Source organism: Ochotona curzoniae, unplaced genomic scaffold (assembly GCF_017591425.1).
Source record: "Ochotona curzoniae isolate NIBS_2020 unplaced genomic scaffold, NIBS_Ocur_1.0 contig_523, whole genome shotgun sequence".
In the NCBI taxonomy this organism is placed as follows: Eukaryota; Metazoa; Chordata; class Mammalia; order Lagomorpha; family Ochotonidae; genus Ochotona; species Ochotona curzoniae.
The window spans coordinates 10,785,819-10,804,291 of record NW_024466459.1 but is presented as its reverse complement, the minus strand read 5'-3'; the positions used below and the strand labels follow the sequence as shown (position 1 = coordinate 10,804,291).

The 18,473-nt window shown below is 66.0% G+C and overlaps 1 protein-coding gene across 3 annotated transcripts; it reads left to right on the top strand.

Moving 5' to 3' along the window:
• Positions 1–1,831: 1,831 nt before the first annotated feature.
• On the top strand, positions 1,832–7,769 carry ENDOV (endonuclease V). 3 transcript variants are annotated; one of them, XM_040989825.1, is made up of 9 exons: positions 1,832–1,894; positions 1,970–2,141; positions 2,616–2,750; positions 2,870–2,909; positions 3,397–3,509; positions 3,628–3,696; positions 3,868–3,996; positions 6,803–6,867; positions 7,457–7,769. In XM_040989825.1, exons 1-9 carry the CDS (start codon positions 1,839–1,841, stop codon positions 7,551–7,553), a joined length of 876 nt encoding a protein of 291 aa, XP_040845759.1. In that variant the 5' UTR covers positions 1,832–1,838; the 3' UTR covers positions 7,554–7,769. The 3 variants fall into 3 exon arrangements, with proteins under 3 accessions (XP_040845759.1, XP_040845758.1, XP_040845760.1); XM_040989824.1 differs by having other exon boundaries at positions 7,445–7,769; XM_040989826.1 differs by lacking the exon at positions 3,868–3,996 and having other exon boundaries at positions 7,445–7,769.
• The last annotated feature ends 10,704 nt before the right edge of the window (positions 7,770–18,473 follow it).

The following is an 18,473-nucleotide window of genomic DNA, read 5'->3' as shown; positions in this document are numbered from 1 at the left end:
CTGCCCCAGCCTCTGGGGTACAGCCCTGCCAGGCCCCACCACTGCCCCAGCCTCGGGGTACAGCCCTGCCAGGCCCCACCACTGCCCCAGCCTCCGGGTACAGCCCTGCCAGGCCCCACCACTGCCCCAGCCTCGGGGTACAGCCCTGCCAGGCCCCACCACTGCCCCAGCCTCTGGGGTACAGCCCTGCCAGGCCCCACCACTGCCCCAGCCTCAGGGCACAGCCCTGCCAGGCCCCACCACTGCCCCAGCCTCTGGGGTACAGCCCTGCCAGGCCCCACCACTGCCCCAGCCTCTGGGGTACAGCCCTGCCAGGCCCCACCACTGCCCCAGCCTCGGGGTACAGCCCTGCCAGGCCCCACCACTGCCCCAGCCTCTGGGGTACAGCCCTGCCAGGCCCCACCACTGCCCCAGCCTCAGGGCACAGCCCTGCCAAGCCCCACCACTGCCCCAACCTCGGGGCACAGCCCTGCCAAGCCCCACCACTGCCCCAGCCTCGGGGCACAGCCCTGGCAGGTCCCACCACTGCCCCAGCCTCGGGGCGCAGCCCTGCCAGGCCCCACCACTGCCCCAGCCTCGGGGCACAGCCCTGCCAGGTCCCACCAGCTGCAAACAGTACTGTTCCTTCCTTGGAAGCCCTCATGGCTGCCCCTTGCTAGACCTTGCAGGGTGGATGTGGGCGTGCAGCGTCCCCAGCTCCCTGGCCACATGCCCCGGGAGGCAGTGGATGTTGCCAGCATCAGTGTCCCTGCACGGGAGGCCCTGGTGGGCTGGGCAGCTGACCTGGCTGCTGGGGCATGTGGGGAGTAAACGGGGGATGGAAGACCTCTGTTGTTACTAGGCCTTTCAGCGAGATGAGCATAAATCAATGACGTCTCCCAAGGATCTTGCTGTGTGTGCTCTGGGCTGTAACTAAGCCACCCTCTGCCGGAGCCAGCGCACACCCCAGCACCTGCCCTGTGTCCAGGCAGACCGGTCCGGCCACCAGCAACCGGGGGTGCAGAGAGAAAACCCTGCCACACCTCCTCGCCCAAGGAAAAAGGCTTCCAGCTGTAGTTCGCCTGGAAATAAACCCCTCCATGCACTGCCTTCCCTCCCGCCTTCCTACTGTAGCACCCACCTAACCATCAAAACAGAACGTTACACACCGGTGACGGTCACCACAAACTAATTACAAGGCGAGGGGAGGCAATCAGCTGACCGACCGACAGCCCTAGCAGAGGGCGGCCCCGAACAGTGGCTTGCATGCAGGAGGCGCTGCGCCGTTCCTTGCCTGTCTCGGCTGGACAGCCTGTGCCGGTCTCCCCTCTGATCCGGCAGTCCAGATGACCAGGCTGGGGCCTTGGCAACATCTGTGAGATAACCGGCCTGGGACCTGAATCCCTGGGAACTGGGAACCATCCGCGCTGCGGGTCACGCAGGAGGCTAAGCACGAGTCACAAAAGGGACAAGTATTGCGGTTCTACACCACGAATGTTAGCAGCTGGGAAAGCAGCCCCTGCCTCTCCAGGCCTCTGCTGGGAGGGAGGAGAGACCCGCTATTCCCAAAAGGCCGCAGGAGCCGGCACCCTCGGCTGAGAGTGGGACTGCCGGATTCGAACCGGCGACCTGCTGTTTCGCAACGCCAACTCTCCGTGCTTGCTTCTCAGGAGGTGAGAGCCCCTAGGTGCTCTGCCGGGTGAGGTGGGGCTGGCCCCGGGGCGCACACCTGCTGCCCGGATCCTGGCCTGTCCGGCCGGGGGGCTCCGCACAAAGAGGCGACGCGGCTGGCGGCGCCATGGCAACGCGGCGCGCGCCTCCGGAAGTGACGCCACCGGAAGAGCGACCGCCGTCCCTCCATGGCCCCGAAGGCGCCGCAGCGGCCCCCGGAAGAGACGCTGTTGCTATGGAAGCGGTAGTGTGGCCGGGGGGCGCGGGGTGGTCCTCGGGCTCCCGTCGGGGCCGCCTCGACACGCCTGTCCTCCCCCAGGGAGCAAGCCCGGCTGCGGGCCCGCGTGGTGCAGCGGGACACGGAGGCATGGCAGCGGGAGCCCGGCTTCTCGGGGCTGCGCAGGGTCGGCGGCGTGGACGTGTCCTGCGTGAAAGGGGACAGCGTCCGCGCGTGTGCCTCCCTGGTAGTGCTGAGCTACCCCGAGCTGCAGGTGACCGGGCCCAGCGGACCCCACGCCGCCTCCTGGAGCACGCTGTCCCCGCCCTGGATGTCCCGGGGCTGGCCCCTCCGTCCCCTGGGGTGAGCTCGTTCTGTCCCTCGGGACCCCGTGCCTTCCCGGCCGTCCGGCTGTGGCACCCCTCCTGCGGGGTCCCGAGGAGGCCGCCCGCCGTGCTGGGGAGCCCAGAGAGGGCCTCTGGGGCAGCGCACCGCCGTGGGGCCTTCGCGCCCTGCACCCCGGGCCGGTGCGGCGGGGCATGGGTGACCCGGGCCCCTGGCCTTGCCCAAGTTCCGGGTGAGACCAGGCCCGGGGGTCGCCACAGGCAGGTCGGTCCCAGGTGGGTCGTGGTGTTGACGCCCACCCCCCACAGGCAGGGTGGGTTGTCTCGGTCCCATGGGTGAGGCAGAGCAGGGAGGCAGGGGTGGGTGGCTGAGGGCCGCCTGCCCACAGCACGCCCGATGACAGGTGCTGTACGAGGAAAGCCGCTTGGTCAGTCTGACGGCCCCCTATGTGTCCGGCTTCCTGGCCTTCCGGGAGGCGCCCTTCCTGGTGGACGCGGTGCAGCGGCTGCAGGAGAAGGCACCCGACCTCATGCCGCAGGCAGGTGCCTCGTCCCAGTGCAGGGGGAAGCCCCTCCAGGCTCTCTAGTCACCGTTACCCTGGGCCAGCCTGGTCTCCCGCGGGCAGCCAGCTCACTAGGACTCCCCTGTGGCCTACAGGTCCTTCTTGTGGATGGCAACGGGGTGTTGCATCACCAAGGTAACCCTGGGCAGGGAGGGTGCTGGGGCAGAGGGCACAGCTCCCACCGCCTGCCACCATCAGGACCCACGACGTCCCCCCCCGTCTGCTGCCTCGCTCCCGCTGCCCACCCAGAGCCTGCCAGTGAGGCCCTTGTCTGCCCTCACTGCCGCTGCCCACGCAGAGCCTGTCAGTGAGGTCCTTGTCTGTGACCCAGGCAGGACAACTGAGGTGCCCGAGTTAGCTGGTGCAGGCTTTGTTGCGCTTGTTTGAGGGGCAAGGCCCAACCGACAGAGCTGTTCACTGGCTCGCTCTCTGAACACACTGGCCTGGCCATGCCTCTAGGTCTCCCATGTGGGGCCCAGGAGCCCTGGGACTTCAGCCTGGGCCTGCATAAGCCGAAGTCAGGACTCCCACAGAGACCCCGGCCTGTGCATCCTCCCACACCTGGCTCTGGATCCCTGGGCTCCCGGGAGTCCCTCCCAGCCTCACCCTCTGCCCCTGGCAGGCTTTGGGGTGGCTTGTCACCTCGGCGTCCTTACGGATCTGCCGTGCGTTGGAGTGGCCAAGAAGCTCCTGCAGGTGGACGGCCTGGAAAATGATGCCCGACACAAGGAGCAGGTTTGCGGGGGAGGGAGGAGCTGCCTGGGCCCCTGGGCTGGGATCGGGGAGCACCCCTACGTGCTGCCGCCTTACCTGGGCCACTTGGCCACCTCAGCCCGGCTTTCCCATCCCCTAGATTCAGCTCCTGCGGGCCGGCGGACAGACCTTCCCGCTTATCGGAGGCTCTGGGTCCATCCTGGGAATGGTGAGTGGCCCTGTCGGAGGCTGCCCTGCTCCTGCCCTGCCCCAATGGCCATAAGTCCCTGCCCTGAACCAGCAGGTCCTCCCTGAGCCCCAGGCAGAGCTGCTGGCCATTAAGTCGTCCTGGCCCAGCCCGGGCCACCCACAGTGCTGTGACAGCACCTTTGTTCCACAGGCCCTGAGGAGCCATGACCACAGCACCAAGCCACTCTACGTGTCCGTGGGCCACCGGGTCAGCCTCGAGACAGCCGTGCGCCTCACCCACCTCTGCTGCCGCTTCCGGGTCCCAGAACCCGTGCGCCAGGTTCGGGCACCATGGGGTTGGGTCTGGCACTGGTCCCTGGCCACCTGCTCTTCCACGCTCCCACCAGCCTGCAGGGTCAGAGGACAGGGGACCCTAAGCCGAGGGTACCATGCTGGAGAGCTTGGCAGGGCAGCAGCAGGCCCCACAGTGGAAGTGGGCCGGGGCCGGGGCCTCATTCCCGTCCCACAGCCAGCCATGCCCACGCTCCACGCTGGGCCTCACAGCCTCTCTGAGCTCAGCTCGGGCCAGGGCAGCCCCCTCAGGGCAAGAGGGCGCTCTGGTCCTCTGGCCAGGAGGCCCTTGCACACTGGCAGGCTCAGTGCTAGGGCAGCCCATGTGGGGACGCCAGGACATGGGCACAGCTGGCACACAGCACCCAACCTCCCTTTGTGCCCCAAGGTCAGCCCTTGGCTGAAGATGAAGTCAGCCTGTGTGCCCAAGGAGACAGCACTCAATGTGCAATGTCAGGGCCCCGCAGGAGAGCCTAGAAGGAGCCTGATGAGCTATGAGCCAGCAGGGAGGTCCCAAGCACGTGGGAGTCAGTGCTGGTTGCCCTGGGCAGCAGCCACATGGAAGCAGTGGAGGCTACCCTGGGCCAGGCAAGGTCATGGGGAGCAGGCCTTCCACCATTCCAACCACAGCCTGTGCAGGGGCCGGGTGGGACCCACAGCCTGTGCAGGGGCGGGGCAGAGAGGCCAGGCGGGACCCACAGCCTGTGCAGGGGCCGGGTGGGACCCACAGCCTGTGCACGGGCCGGGCAGAGAGGCCAGGAGGGACCCACAGCCTGTGCGGGGCTCTCCTGACTCCAGCTGCAGTGTGTAGGGCGGCCTCCAGGGGGCAGCCGCAGCCCACTCCAGAGCAACACAGCCGGCCCTCCTGATGTACAGCTCAGCAGCCACCCTGGGCGAGTGGCCAGGCCTGTGGCGGGGTCTCCAGCCCACTTGGGTGGTCCCAGGGGCAAGCAGGACATGCCTCCTCTGAGCCTTCAGCCCTGATCTCCCTTGAAATAGCCTACAGGTGGGTGTCACCTGTGTGGAGCCACAGCTCCGGGTGCTGGTCCCACTGGCCCATGCCGTTCCTCTTGGGGTGCTTCCTCTGACTGTCCTGCTGCAGCCCCTAGTCTCCTGGGACAACGAGACGCCTGGGGTCTGTGTCTGCCTCCCTGAGCCGCACGCTGCTCCTGTCTGTGCCAAGGGACCGGGTGAGGGGGAGGAGACACTCGAGGGGCCGGGCCATGCTGCTCCTGTCTGTGCCCTGCTGCTGGCGATGGAGCAGACGGGACCAGGCGCGGGGGAGGAGACACCCAAGGGGCCCAGGCGAGGTCTCTGACAGAGGCCACAGTTGAAACTTTAGTCCTGAGTGATTGCTGCTGGACTGTCACCGTGGGAGGCTGTTCCCGGTGCTGCCCGGATGCCCACCTGGCCCAGCCCTTATTGTGGGCCTCGACCCTGAGCGTTATTAGGAAAGGGGTGCAAGGAGGAGGGCACACCATGGCTCAAAAGGGTAATCGTCTGCCTGCAAGTGCCAGCATCCCCTGTGGGCACTGGCTCAAGTCCCTGCTGCCCCATCCCCCGTGCAGCTGCCTGCTGATGACCTGGGAAGGTGGGCACTGGCTCAAGTCCCTGCTGCCCCATCCCCCGTGCAGCTGCCTGCTGATGACCTGGGAAGGTGGCAGAGAATGCTCAAGTGCTCGGGCACCTCCCTGCACATGGCAGACCTGGAGGAAGCTCCTGGCTCCTGGCTTCGGATCGTCCCAGCTCTGGCCATTGTGGCTATTTGGGGAGTGAACCAGTGGACAGGTCTTTCCATCTCTCCTCTCTGTAAATATGCCTTTCAAATAAAAAATAATAATAAATCCTTTTTTAAAATGGGGACAGGAAGAGAAGAGATTGAAAGACATCTTGCCTCTGCTGGTTCGCTCCCCAAGTGGCTGCAGTGGGCAGAGCTGGACCAGGGTGGAGGCCAGAACCAGAGCCCAGTGCATGACTCCCACGCAGGCGCAGGGCCCAAGCTCTGAGCCGGCCTCTGCCGCTCTCCAGGGATGCAGGGCCCAAGCCCTGAGCCAGCCTCTGCCACTTTCCATGGGACGCAGGGCCCAAGCTCTGGGCCGGCCTCTGCTGCTCTCCAGGGATGCAGGGCCCAAGCCCTGAGCCGGCCTCTGCTACTCTCCACGGGATGCAGGGCCCAAGCTCTGAGCCAGCCTCTGCTGCTCTCCACGGGATGCAGGGCCCAAGCTCTGAGCCAGCCTCTGCCGCTCTCCACGGGATGCAGGGCCCAAGCTCTGAGCCAGCCTCTGCCGCTCTCCACGGGATGCAGGGCCCAAGCCCTGAGCCGGCCTCTGCCGCTTTCAGGGCCCAAGCCCTGGGCCGGCCTCTGCCGCTTTCCACGGGACACAGGGCCCAAGCTCTGAGCCAGCCTCTGCCGCTCTCCACGGGACGCAGGGCCCAAGCCCTGAGCCAGCCTCTGCCGCTCTCCACGGGACGCAGGGCCCAAGCTCTGAGCCAGCCTCTGCCACTTTCAGGGCCCAAGCCCTGGGCCGGCCTCTGCCGCTCTCCAGGGACGCAGGGCCCAAGCCCTGGGCCGGCCTCTGCCACTCTGCCAGGTGTATCAGCGGGCTGGTCAGGCCGTGGAGCAGATGAGGCTCAGACACACAGCAGCTGAACCCTAGGACCGCTCTGGCCTGAGGGTCTTCATGGCCCCCGATGCCCTGACAGGGAGCTGTGAGGACTCGGCATGGGTTTAGGAGCAGGAGGGCGTGTCCTGAGGCCTCTGTGTGGGTCACCCAGTCCCTGCTGCTCCCCTGCAGGCTGACATCCGTTCCCGGGAACATGTCCGCAGGACCCTCGGGCTGCCCGTGCCTGGACAGCTGAGGTGAGTACCTAGGGGGCTGTTGGGGTCCGACCCTCCCAGCTGTGGTGAGAACGTGGGGCCTGGCAGGTTGCTGAGGAGACCCCAAGAGTGTTGGGGGGCAGTGGTGTGGCCCCAGGTTGGTGGGAAAGCCCTTGAGCACCCCTCACCTCCCCCCACGTACGCACAGGCCCTTGGGCCTTAGCCCGCATTCCCACAGGCCAGCTGGTCCCCTCTGGCCACTACCCCACAAGGTGCAGGGCATGCGCTCTGAGAAGGGCCCTGGGCTGGGGACTCGGACACACCCCAGCCTGCACGGAGGCTGGCGGCCTGAGGTCCCAGGGCTCCCGAGCCTGTGCACTCTGACCCGGAGCTGCTGCACCAGGGGCGGGCACTGAGCCCCAGTGGGCTGACAGATGGGTGGCCCTTCCAGGAGAACTGTCCCAGCACTGCCTTTCCCCGCTGTGTGGGGGCCTGCAGGGTGTCCCCTTGGTCTGGCCGTTTGGCCTGGGCCCCATGGACCAGGTCCATGGCGATGTGTGGAAACCAGCTGGCGAGGGGCTCCCCCGCTGGCTCTGGCAGTGACGTGCCCCCTTTGCAGTGTCATGACCAGGGCCCAGGAGGTGCCTAGGCCCAGCAGCAGCTCCACAGAGCCTGAGGGTGAGGGTGACCCCCTGAGGACCACAGCCGAAGTGCCAGGACAGACCTGAAACCCCGCTCCAGGACGATGCCACGAGGACAGGGACTGCCCCGGGACGGTCGCCATGGGCCACGGGGACTCACCTCCATCACTGCAGGAGGGGCAGCGGCCTCCAAAGACGCCGAGCACTACACCCCTGGGTGTGCAGCCCGCTCCAGGCCAGCCAGGCTGGGGCCAACAGCACAAGGAGGCTCGGGGTGCAGTGGCCCGGCGGGCCCAGCTGCCTAGCTTCAGGATGGCCTTGGCCCTCACCCAAGGAGCTCAGAGTTCTGGGGTGCCAGAAAACTGCCTCTGCTCTTGGATTTCTGCTTGTCTCTTCTCTTTATTGGGGTACATTATAAAGGCGGACCACCGCTCCAGCCACATGGAGCCAGCTGTGCAGCTGTGAGGGCCAGCTGGGCCCCTCCTGCTCCCAGACCGGTGAGCCTCACCCTGGGGCAGCTTGGCCCCAGCCTGCTGCCGTCCAAGACTTCAGGCTGCACATGCCTGGCCTCCTGCCTGCCCTCAGGACTGCGGGGGAATCGGGGGCCCTGGGAGCACAAGCTGCTGCTGGGCAGGGCTGCTGGGCAGGGCTGCTGTGGTCTGACCGTTCTCGCCCGCCGGTCTCGGTGTGGCGCAGAGCCTCAGGCAGCTCCCATGCACTGGCCAGAGCTGACACTTGGCAGGGCGGGACTGGGCCCTGGCCAGCAGAGACCCCGGTGAGGGGTGGCTTCCCTGAGCTGAGGCCCAGTGGGGTGGGACCGGGTGCTGGGCAACAGAGACCTTGGGAAGGGACAGCTGGCACACCAGGGCAGGGCCAGCTCTAAGGAGAAGGGCTGCCGGGCTCCGGCACTGGCCCCGCAGGCTGGCTTGGCCCTGCTGCTCTCGCTGCTCAGTGCCCAGTCCTGCAGGAGAGCTCAGAGTTCTGGGGTGCCCCTTGCCGGTTGCGGTCACACATGTGTCCTCCTGGGGTCTTACAGGGTTCTGGAAGGGCAGACAGCACAGCGCATGCCCCCCGCTGTGTCACGTGCTGGCCATGGCATGTGAGGCAGGTAAAGTCAGAGTGGGCAGGAGTCGACTCCCTAGGAAGCCACTGTGCACTCCCAGGGTGGCCGAGACTTGCTCGGACCCTGCCCGGGACTTGCCCCTTCCTCTCTTCAAGGCCCTCTCGCCTCTTCACCCCACACCCACCCACCACACTTGGGCCCCATTCCTCAGCCTGTGAGTGCCCGGCTGGCTGGCTGACCGCACCCTGTGCCTGGCTGTGTCCCCTGGCCTGTGTCAGGTGCTGTGGGCTCGTTCTGCAGAGCTGTAGGTGGCACGGGGCCCTCTGCAGGTGCACGTGGACTGTAGGTCCGGCGCCCCTGCCAGCAGAGCACCGTGGCCCTGGTGGGCGCAGTGAGAGCCTCCCCGGGTCTTGCCACTCACGCAGGCCTTCCACTTGTTGCAGCGAGGATTGGGGTCGGTCAGGTTGGCTGCGTGTTGTACCCTTTCTGATGTGCTATAAACACATCGTGTCTCAGGTTATTCACTGCAAGTGTCTAGAAATACAATGTGTACTTTTTTTTTGTTTTTTAAAGATTTATTTATTTTTATTGGAAAGGTAGATATACAGAGAGGAGGAGAGACAGAGAGGAAGATCTTCCATCTGATGATTCACTCCCCAAGTGGAGCTGGAGCTGAGCCAATCCAAAGCCAGGAACTTCTTCCAGGTCTCCCACGTGGGTGCAGGGTCCCAAAGCTCTGGGCCGTCCTCTGCTGCTCTCCCAGGTGCATCGGCTGGGAGCTGCATCAGAAGTGGAGCAGCAGGGACATGAACCAGCGCCTGTGTGGATGCTGTTGCTGCGGCTAGCGACTTTACATGCTGCCCTGTGGCTCACCCTTCCCTCTCAGCCTTGCTGTGCCCGTGTGGCTGTGGGTACTGACAGTTGTCAGTGTGGGATCCTGTCCCCGTGGGATCCTGTCCCTGTGGGATCCTGGTCGTGTGTGGGATCCTGTCCCCGTGGGATCCTGGCTGTGTGGGATCCTGTCCCTGTGGGATCCTGTCCTGTGCAAACACAGATGCTTTGAGCTTCACCTTTGCCTTTCTGATCCAAATGCCTGCACCTTTTTCTTTCTGTGGCACTTGGCTGTGCCCCAGGGCTGCGCTGACATCCTGTGCCCTGAGTGGGGGAGAGAGCTACCCCAATACTGTCCCCGCCAGCTCTGCTGCTGCACAGCCCACCCACTCCCTTCCGGCTCAGGGTCTGGAGCTGCTCTTACAGTCTCACTGACCCTGCAGATCCCTGCCCAGGGCATCCCGGCTCCCAGCCACGACTCAGAGCTCAGACCTGGTCCCCACCTCCCCTCTCCAGCAGCTGCCATCACTCCCCCCAGGTACCCCCCCCAGGTACCAGGGTGCGTGTGACGAGCTAGTGGGGGCAGAGCTCAGGCAGGAGACACAGGCTCAGCTATCACTTTTAGACTAGGCGGGATCAGGTGACCCTGCCCAGAGCCCCTCCGCCGGGCGGGGGTCGTCTGTGTCTGCAGAAGCTGGGGGCGGGACCACTGCTTCCTGCCTCCCTGTCACAGGTAGCGGCTCCAGGCTGTCAGGACCCCCACCTGCTCCCTGGGGCCGAGTGCAGTGAGTCTTGGCTCCTTCCCACAGAGCCATAAAAATAGGGCTGGTGACGTCTGCCAGTGCAGACCACAGCCTGCACCCCAAGCTAAGAATACGCCTGACCCTCTCAATAATTCAACTTGAACTTAAATAGCTCCACAGACTCACCTGTTGCTGTCATAGCGGCCCCAGGAAGAAGATGGTCCAGCCCCTGGGCCTCTCCCAGGACCCCTAGGGAGGAACCGGGCTCTCCACTGCTCCTCGTGGGAGCTGTAGAACGAAGTGGGACACCCAAGGTGGACTATGGGCCCAGCTGTTGTCCAGGATGCCTTGGTGTCCTGCCCAGAGGGAACTCTGAAGGACCTGGCCACGGGCATAAGGTCGTGGGGCACTGAGGTACCTAGACACAGGTGGGTGTGCATGCCAGCTGCCCGTGAGCCTCCCCCATTGGGCCAGCAGCCCGTGAGCCTCCCCATTGGGCCAGCAGTCCATGAGCCTCATCCATTGGGCCAGCTGCCCCATCGTCCATGGGGCTGTGAGGCCCTGTGTCCACAGAGGAAGCCGTGGCTTTCCTGCAGGGTCCCTGCCAATCCCATCAAGCCCCAGCGGAGCAGCGGGAGGGGGCTCCCAGCAGCCCTGGGTGGGGAATGAGTCCTGGCTGCAGCCCCCCCCCTGCAGTGCCGGTGCAGATTTTCCCCAAATTATTAATTGAAGGCAAAGGCACGCGGCAGCGCTGACAGCCAGACAAATGGCACACAGGGTAATTAGGCGCGTGTCGGCGAGTGATGGAGCGCAGGCCGCTGTCCCCGAGTCACCTCCCGGGAAGCTGGGCGCCTTCTGCCCGCCCCACAGCGTGGGCGGCCGTGGGTGTCTGGAGAGGGCAAGAGTGCCTCAGGGACAACCCTTGGCTGGTCCTGCTGGTAGCCCCCATCCCACGGGGGCATGAGGGGCAGTGGGGGAGCCACAGGGGAGGGGTACCTGGAGGGGAAGCCCGCAGCGCCCCTTCCCGGCTGGGAGCAGCAGGTGCAGGTGAGCCCGGCCCCTCCCAGCTCCCCTGGTGCAGCGGCTTCCTGGGGCGCCGCTGGCTTTCTCCGCAGGTTCACACACTGTCTACTTCCTCCGGACACGGAAAGGGCTCACACACCTGGCCCACGTGTGTGCACACACACACACAGGCTCCCCCTCCCCCAGCCTCTCACTACGGTTGAATCAGACTTCACCGTGTTCGTTGTTAGCTTCTGATCACACCCCTGTTCTCCCGTAGCTGCCTCCTCTTTGTGGACGCTGGGCCGGCCAGGCTTAGTGTGCTGTCTGCCTGGGTTCCTGATGTGCTGCTCAGTGTAGCTGGGGACCACGGCAAGGGCGGAGCTTGTGTCCCCCAACCCACCCCCATGCCCCGGTGTGGCACAGCTGCTCAGAGAAGGGGTCCGGTGCTGAGGACACAGCCTCCAGCGACCAACATTCCCTGCTGTGGCCTCCAGAGACCTGTGACCGCAGCCCGCGAGGCCCCGAGCCATCGGCCGGTCCGCGTCCAGACCCCTTCCTCCAGAGACCGGGCAGACTAGCCCAGCCAGCCTCACAAGAGCCTGTACACTTGCCACCCCTTCCCCGGGAGTCTCCCCTCCTCTGGGGTCCCCTGCACGCCTCCCCTGTTCCAGAGTCCAGACAGTAACCATCACTGCCAGAGGAAAGAACCGGCAAAGTGGGGATTTTAATTTTTTTTAACCACCCACAAAAGTTTTCGTGTTGGTGTTTTTCCAGTTTCCAAGATGCACAGACAGCTTAAGCTTAGCTGACATGACTGGGACCGCAGTTCCCCTGGGGGGGGGTCCCCAAGTTCCTCCTCTGGGGCTTCAGGGTGCTGGGCCTTGGTCTGCCACTTGGTGCTGAGGCCATGGCTGGCGAGGCCTCAGCCTGGGGTTCGGGGGTCCCAGGGCGGGAAAGGGAAGCTTTCCTCGAGGTTCAGCCTGCATCCTGCACTCAGCACGAGGGAAACCCCGGGCAGACGCCAGCCTCCCCTGCTCTGGGTGTGCTGGGGGACCCTGGGCAGATGCCAGCCTCCCCTGCTCTGAGTGTGCTGGGGGACCCCGGGCAGACACCAGCGTCCCTGCTCTGGGTGTGCTGGGGGACCCCGGGCAGACACCAGCGTCCCCTGCTCTGGGTGTGTTGGGGGACCCCGGGCAGACACCAGCGTCCCCTGCTCTGGGTGTGCTGGGGGACCCCGGGCAGACGCCAGCATCTGTGCTCTGGGTGTGCTGGGGGACCCCGGGCAGACACCAGCATCTGTGCTCTGGGTGTGCTGGGGGACCCCGGGCAGACGCCAGCGTCCCCTGCTCTGGGTGTGCTGGGGGACCCCGGGCAGACGCCAGCATCCCCTGCTCTGGGTGTGCTGGGGGACCCCGGGCAGACACCAGCGTCCCTGCTCCTTGGGTGCTGGGGGATCCCGGGCAGACACCAGCATCTGTGCTCTGGGGGTGCTGGGGGACCCCGGGCAGACACCAGCATCTGTGCTCTGGGGGCGCTGGGGGACCCCGGGCAGACACCAGCCTCCCCTGCTCTGGGGACAGGCATCCGTCCTCCTGGGAGCCTCTGCAGGTGTGCACCTCCGACGGCAGCGTGCAGAGCTGGCTTCTCAGGACCTCTCTCGGTTACACATGGCTAAGTAGTGGGGTCCTGTGAGCTCACCCCCAGAGCCTCGCCTGGCCCTGCTGCCTGACCCTGTGGGTGCTCCGTGGCTGCAGCCCCGGGACTGCTTGCAGGTAGCCCATGCTGAGTCTCCTGCCCTCCCCCCAACCCAAGCGTCACCACGGAATGGGAGTAACCTGCCACCGCCCAACAGGTGGCAAGTCCTGGTGCTCTCCCCAGCTGGGGAAGCTGAGGCTGGGGGCCTTGCCTGGGCGGGGGGTAGGGCTTCCTCGCCTGGGCCCCAGGAAGCCACTGCCTCTTCTCACCAGTGCCCATCTTGTCTCTGGATAATTCTCTTCCAGGGCCAGCAGGGGACCGTGTGACTAAGGCTCCATTATTAACCTGCCAATCTTTTTTTCTGGGGCACAGCCGCTAACAGCTTAGGGGACCCACTTGGCATATAACGAGGTCTCTATGACAAATTACTTGGGTATCAATTAGCTGCCTGGGGAAAATGTCAGGCAGGACGCATCATGCTGGCTGGGAGGAGGAGCCAGCTGACCCAGTGTGGTCAACCCCCTCGTGCATGGCCAGGAGGGGGCAGGGCCTCACCTGCCACTGCCCAGACCTGCATGCCTGTGCATGCCTCGGCCGCCTGTCCCATGCCCAGGGCAGGGCCCTGCTGGAAAAGAAGGGCCAGCAGACCAGTCAGCTGAGTGAGTGGCTCTGCAGGATGGGGGGAGGGAAGAGAGAAGGGTGAAGGCAGGGGTTCCGGGGATGAGGGACAGAAGGGAAGAGGGCTGCCAGGCAGATGGCATGTCAAGCACTAGGCATGGCCTCATTGGCAGCAGCTAGCAGGTGCTAGGAGCATCCGGCTGCCAGCAAGCGGAAGAGATGCCCACCTTAACATTCCCACTTGCAGTAACCTGAAGACCCCAGGCCCCTGGAGTGGTGTCAGGGACAGGGGCGTCCTGGAGAAGGGGTAGGCCCACCAGGAGCAGCCCAAGGGCAGGTGTCCCCTGGGCTGTTTGCGCAGGCAGCGTCTTCTGGCACTGGTGGCGGGTTACTCCCTGGGTCCCTGAGGCTTTCCCCAGGAAGTGCCCGTAGGGTCTGCCTGGCGGGTGATTGGCAGCTGCCGCCTCCCAGCCCCCTAGCCTCATGCCTATTCATGACACTGACATATGGCACCTCGGCGGGGGGCGGGGACGCTGCCAGCTGAGACGGAGCGGCGTGTCCCCATTCGGGCCCTGCCGGAGCCAAACAAGCGCAGGCTGCGCGGGGAGCAGAGGCGGCCCGGGGGCGTGCGCGTGTGCGCCCGCGTGTGCGTGTGTTTGCGCCGCGCCCGGGCTGCAGGGAGGAGAGGGCGGGACCCGGCATGCTGCGGGGAGGAGGCACGTTGGAGGGTCAGGCCGTCCAGCCCTACGGCGCAGGCTGGCCTCCAAGCTGGCAGGTCCGCCCTGAGCAAGCCACAGGCCCCGCGGCCGCGCGAGCAGGTCCCCACGCTGTTCCAGTTCTTCCTAGAATCGGGACGTTCCACCGAGCGGCACAGCGCGCTCCCCAGGGCTCGGCGCGGCCTCTCCCGCAGCCAGGGCTGGGCTGGGCCTAGCGCACGGGAGCATGAGGGCCTCCGCCCCGCCGCCGCCTGCATTCTGAGCCAGAAGGGAGTTGGGCTTGCCAGCCCAGCCGCCGGCAGCCTCGAAGTGCATGCAGCCCTGCAGCTGGGCAGGCCCGAGGGGGAGTCGCAGCCGCAGGCCTGAGGCTCTGGTCTGTGGCAGGCATTGGACGAGTCTTGCAGCAGGCTCTGCACGGGGTAGCCTCAGGAGTGTGTCTGTGGGCCCTCGGCAGGTGCCCCTACGCTGGCCTTCCTCCAGGAGTCCCGGGTTGCAGGGGTGCAGCCAGGCGGGCGACAACAGCAGCCCCAGTGGCACCCTCGCCCTCGACAGGGGCAGGCTTTGGACGAGGGCCCTACCCCGCCCTGGCTGGTGGCTCTCAAGTCCGCAGCCCGCACCGCTGCGCATCCGGGCATCTGCTGCTGCCGGCTTGGGCAGATGGGCTGCGGTGAGCTAAGTGTGTGCGGGGGCAGGGGTGCCATAGGAACCCCTTCCCGCAGGGAGCGCGGGGGCTGGCGAGGCAGGCTCCCGCCGGTGGGGAGAGTGGCGCGGGGGAGGGGCTGGGCCCGCAGAGCTGCTGTCTGCACCGGGGCGCAGGGGCAGATGGGAGCCGGATGCCCACCCTACCTCTCAGGCCCTGAGGTGCAAGGAGGGCTGCTTTGTCTTTGGGGCTCCCTCCAGCTCCTGGCAAGACCAGAACAGATGGGCTCTGGAAGGGAAGTGCTGGGTAGGGCCACTACCCGCACCCTGGCCCCAGCTGCACAGGGCCCCAGGGGCAGAGTGCAGGTAGGGACTCCCGTCCCAGCTGTCCCGAGTTTTGGTCCTTTGCAAAGTATGACATTGCTGCTGACCCAGCTCTGTGGCTGGGAGGCCCATGGGTACCCACGGGAGTTGAGGACCCAGCGCCAGGCAGACTGCCGGGCAGACCTCAGCCAGAGCCCCAGGTACCTGCAGCAGGTACAGTGTCTGCCTCACTCCACCTGACCCGGGTGTGGGGCAGGCAATCCGTCCACAGTGGCCTTCCCTGCTGCCCTGTGACCCGAGGGAGACCCTGAGTTGCAGCTGGGCCAGGAGGAGCTGGGTGTCATGGGCAGCGGTGCCCAGGTCCACCTTTCAGGGAGGAGGTCAGGTCAGGAGTGGCAGGACCAGATGGGTGGGGAGGTCACAGAGCTGTGGAGGCCACAGGCAGCTGAGCAGACAGCCGGCCTCCCAGGGCCGCCCAGCTTCCCGCCTAGCCCTCCGCAGGCCACAGCCAGCTCCCTCCCTGACCCCGGAAGCCACAGTCTCACTTGTGAGTGGCCAGGCACAGTCTATGGAAATATTTCTTGTAACTGCCTTTCAAATAAATAAATCTTTTTTTTTTAAAGATTTATTTTTATTGCAAAGTCAGATAGACAGAGAGGAGGAGAGACAGAGAGGAAGATCTTCCATCCACTGCTTCACTCCCCAAGTGGCCACAACAGCCAGTGCTTCGCCGATTCGAAGCCAGGAGCCAGGAACTTCCTCCAGGTCTCCCACACGGGTGCAGGGTCCCAAGTCTTTGGGCTGTCCTTAGAACCGGCACCCATATGGGATCCCAGCACATTCAAGGCAAGGACTTTAGCCGCTGGGCCACAGCGCCAGGCCCTCAAGTAAATAAATCTTTAAAACAGCGAAGGCCCCAGGATCCCCGGTCCGAGGGGGGATTCGCAGAGGTGGGGCTGCTGGCCACCTCCTGGAAGTCTCCAGAACTCAGTGTCTTTCTCCTGGGCTGGCTGGTGGGTTCATGGTTCCAGGAGGTGACAGTGGGGAATGGGGTGAGGTCCTGCCACAGGGGACATTGCTGTGGGCTGCCTGCAAGCAGTGGCAAAGGGGGAGAGCCCCACCCCAGAGACCAGGCTCCTCCTTGCCCCTGCCCTGAGGTGGGGGGTCGGCAGGATCTGGCCGCATGCCCCCCTCCGACTGCAGGGGCCTCAGCCTTGCCTGGCCAGACACCTGCTCCCCGAGCATCCCACGGCAGCTCCGTGGCCCCTCGGCCCACGCCGTCCGCCTCCGTGCCTTGCACTGCCCCCTCAGAGATGAAGTCATCGCAAAAGAGGACCAGAAAATAGAAAGGAAGAAGGCGCTGGAGAGACGGGGCTTGCCGCTTTCCCGGATGGCACAGGTCCCACGGGGGCTGGTGGCCACCGGGCTGTACCCCTCAGCAGAGTGCCCCAGCCAGGGAAGCCATCTCAGGGCCAGGGGTCGCGGGGCTGGGCGGGGCAGCACAGGCTCTCCCGCGCTCAGCCCCTGGCTGGGAGGCTGCTCCCTGCCACCCATCCACGCTTCCCCAGCACCAAGAGGAGCAGCCCTTGCACAGCGGGCAGTGTGGGCCCCTCTCTGCCGCCTGGCTCTCTAGAGAAGTGCGACCAGGTGGCACCACGCCCCCTGGGTGACGGTGCATGAGGTGACTTTGGGGTGCCTGTGCTTCACCCAAGCCCCTGGGAGGAAGCTACAGGGCGTGCCATGGTTGGGGGACAGACGCCACTCCAGGCCTAGGACAGTGTGACCCCGCCGACAGGGCACAGACATGAGCCTGGGACAGGTCCCGGGTTGCAGATTTGTGGCCTGGCAGGCAGTTCAGATCAGAAGACCCCCAAGGTGAGCACTGGGGGAGACGCGGAGTGAGGGGGTGCAGGAGAGAGGCTAGAGCTGCGTTGCTATGTGGGGGCCACTGAGGAACACACCACAGGCCCCAGGAGAGCTCAGCTCCCGGGCAGGCATGCGGGGGTCCTGGGGGGCCACGAAGGCTGTGGGAGCCGGGCGGGGGTGTAAGGGTGGACACCAGCAGCCACGTCCAGAACTCTGCCACTTCTGAGCGTCCCCACCAGCAAGCACCGTGGGTGCACAGGCGTCCCTGCTGTGAGATGGAAGAATACCAGCTGTCCCTGCCAGCCCCGGAGCTCTGTGCCAGCAGGACAGCACGCGCGCTGGCCCGACCCACGGGGAGTGCGGCGCAGGGGGAGGTGGAGAGCGCACGGGCCGGGGGCTGCGGGGGCCTGCCTGGCCGGTGCCTGTCCGTGTGAGCCTGGGGTCCATGGAGCGGCCAGAGGGGAAGGGGCCATGCCCGTGGCGGCGGGCGAGGACCGAGGGGGAAGGCAGCAGACGTCGCAGGTGCCCCGGGATGCAGCAGGTGGCCAGCACGGGGCACGGCCGGCCGAGGCGCACTGGCCGCTGCTCGGTCGGAAACCGCGTGCCAGAATCCCGTCCAAGGCCAGGCCCCGCCGAGCACGGCGCATGCGCGGCCTTCCCGGGGCGCCCCGAGCCCCCCACAGCGGAAGTCCCGCCCCTGCGAGCCCGAGTGTCCAGCCCCCGGCGGAGAAGCCCGGAAGCCTGACTCTCGTGAGAGGCCACGCCCCCGCCGCGGCTTGGCCAATCGGTGAGCGCCAGGCAGCGTTGCCGGGACAACCGAGTGACAGCGTCCACGGCAGGGTTACTGGGTCCGGAGCTGGAGAGAGCCGGGACGCGAGAAGCCAGCCCGGATCCCCCCGGGCGCTGGGAGGACGCGACCACCGCTCTTGAGAGCCTCCCCTCCGCTCAGCCCGGGGCCACAGCTGGAGGGCACGGGGGCTCGGCCCACCCTGAGCCTGCCCACCCTGAGCCGGCCCTGGGTCCACCCTGAGCCGGCCCTGAGCCTGCCCACCCTGAGCCCACCCTGAGCCGGCCCTGAGTCCGCCCTGAGTCCACCCTGAGCCTGCCCACCCTGAGCCTGCCCACCCTGAGCCGGCCCTGAGTCCACCCTGAGCCGGCCCTGAGCCTGCCCACCCTGAGTCCACCCTGAGCCGGTCCTGAGTCCACCCTGAGCCGGCCCTGAGCCTGCCAACCCTGAGTCCACCCTCAGCCGGTCCTGAGCCTGCCCACCCTGAGCCGGCTCACCCTGAGCCGGCCCTGAGCCTGTCCACCCTGAGCCGGCCCTGCGTGTAGATATGGAGCATGTGGGCAGGAGCCTTGGGGAATCTTGGCGTTTGGCCTGTGCCAGAAATTAAACTGGACTATCAATGACTGCAGTTGGAGCATGTGCAGCTGGCTGGGGCACTTGGCTTGAGAGTAAATCTGGTCGTGTGTTCCACGGGGTCACTTGGAAACCCCGAGGAATTGT

What these genes read in the sequence shown, in the direction of transcription:
- ENDOV (XM_040989824.1), top strand. Translation starts at nt 1,839, where the DNA reads ATGGCCCCGAAGGCGCCGCAGCGGCCCCCGGAAGAGACGCTGTTGCTA. An exon ending in ACGCTGTTGCTATGGAAGCG is followed by an intron (nt 1,895 to 1,969) that starts GTAGTGTGGCCG and finishes GTCCTCCCCCAG; the next exon opens with GGAGCAAGCCCGGCTGCGGG. An exon ending in CACCCGACCTCATGCCGCAG is followed by an intron (nt 2,751 to 2,869) that starts GCAGGTGCCTCG and finishes TGTGGCCTACAG; the next exon opens with GTCCTTCTTGTGGATGGCAA.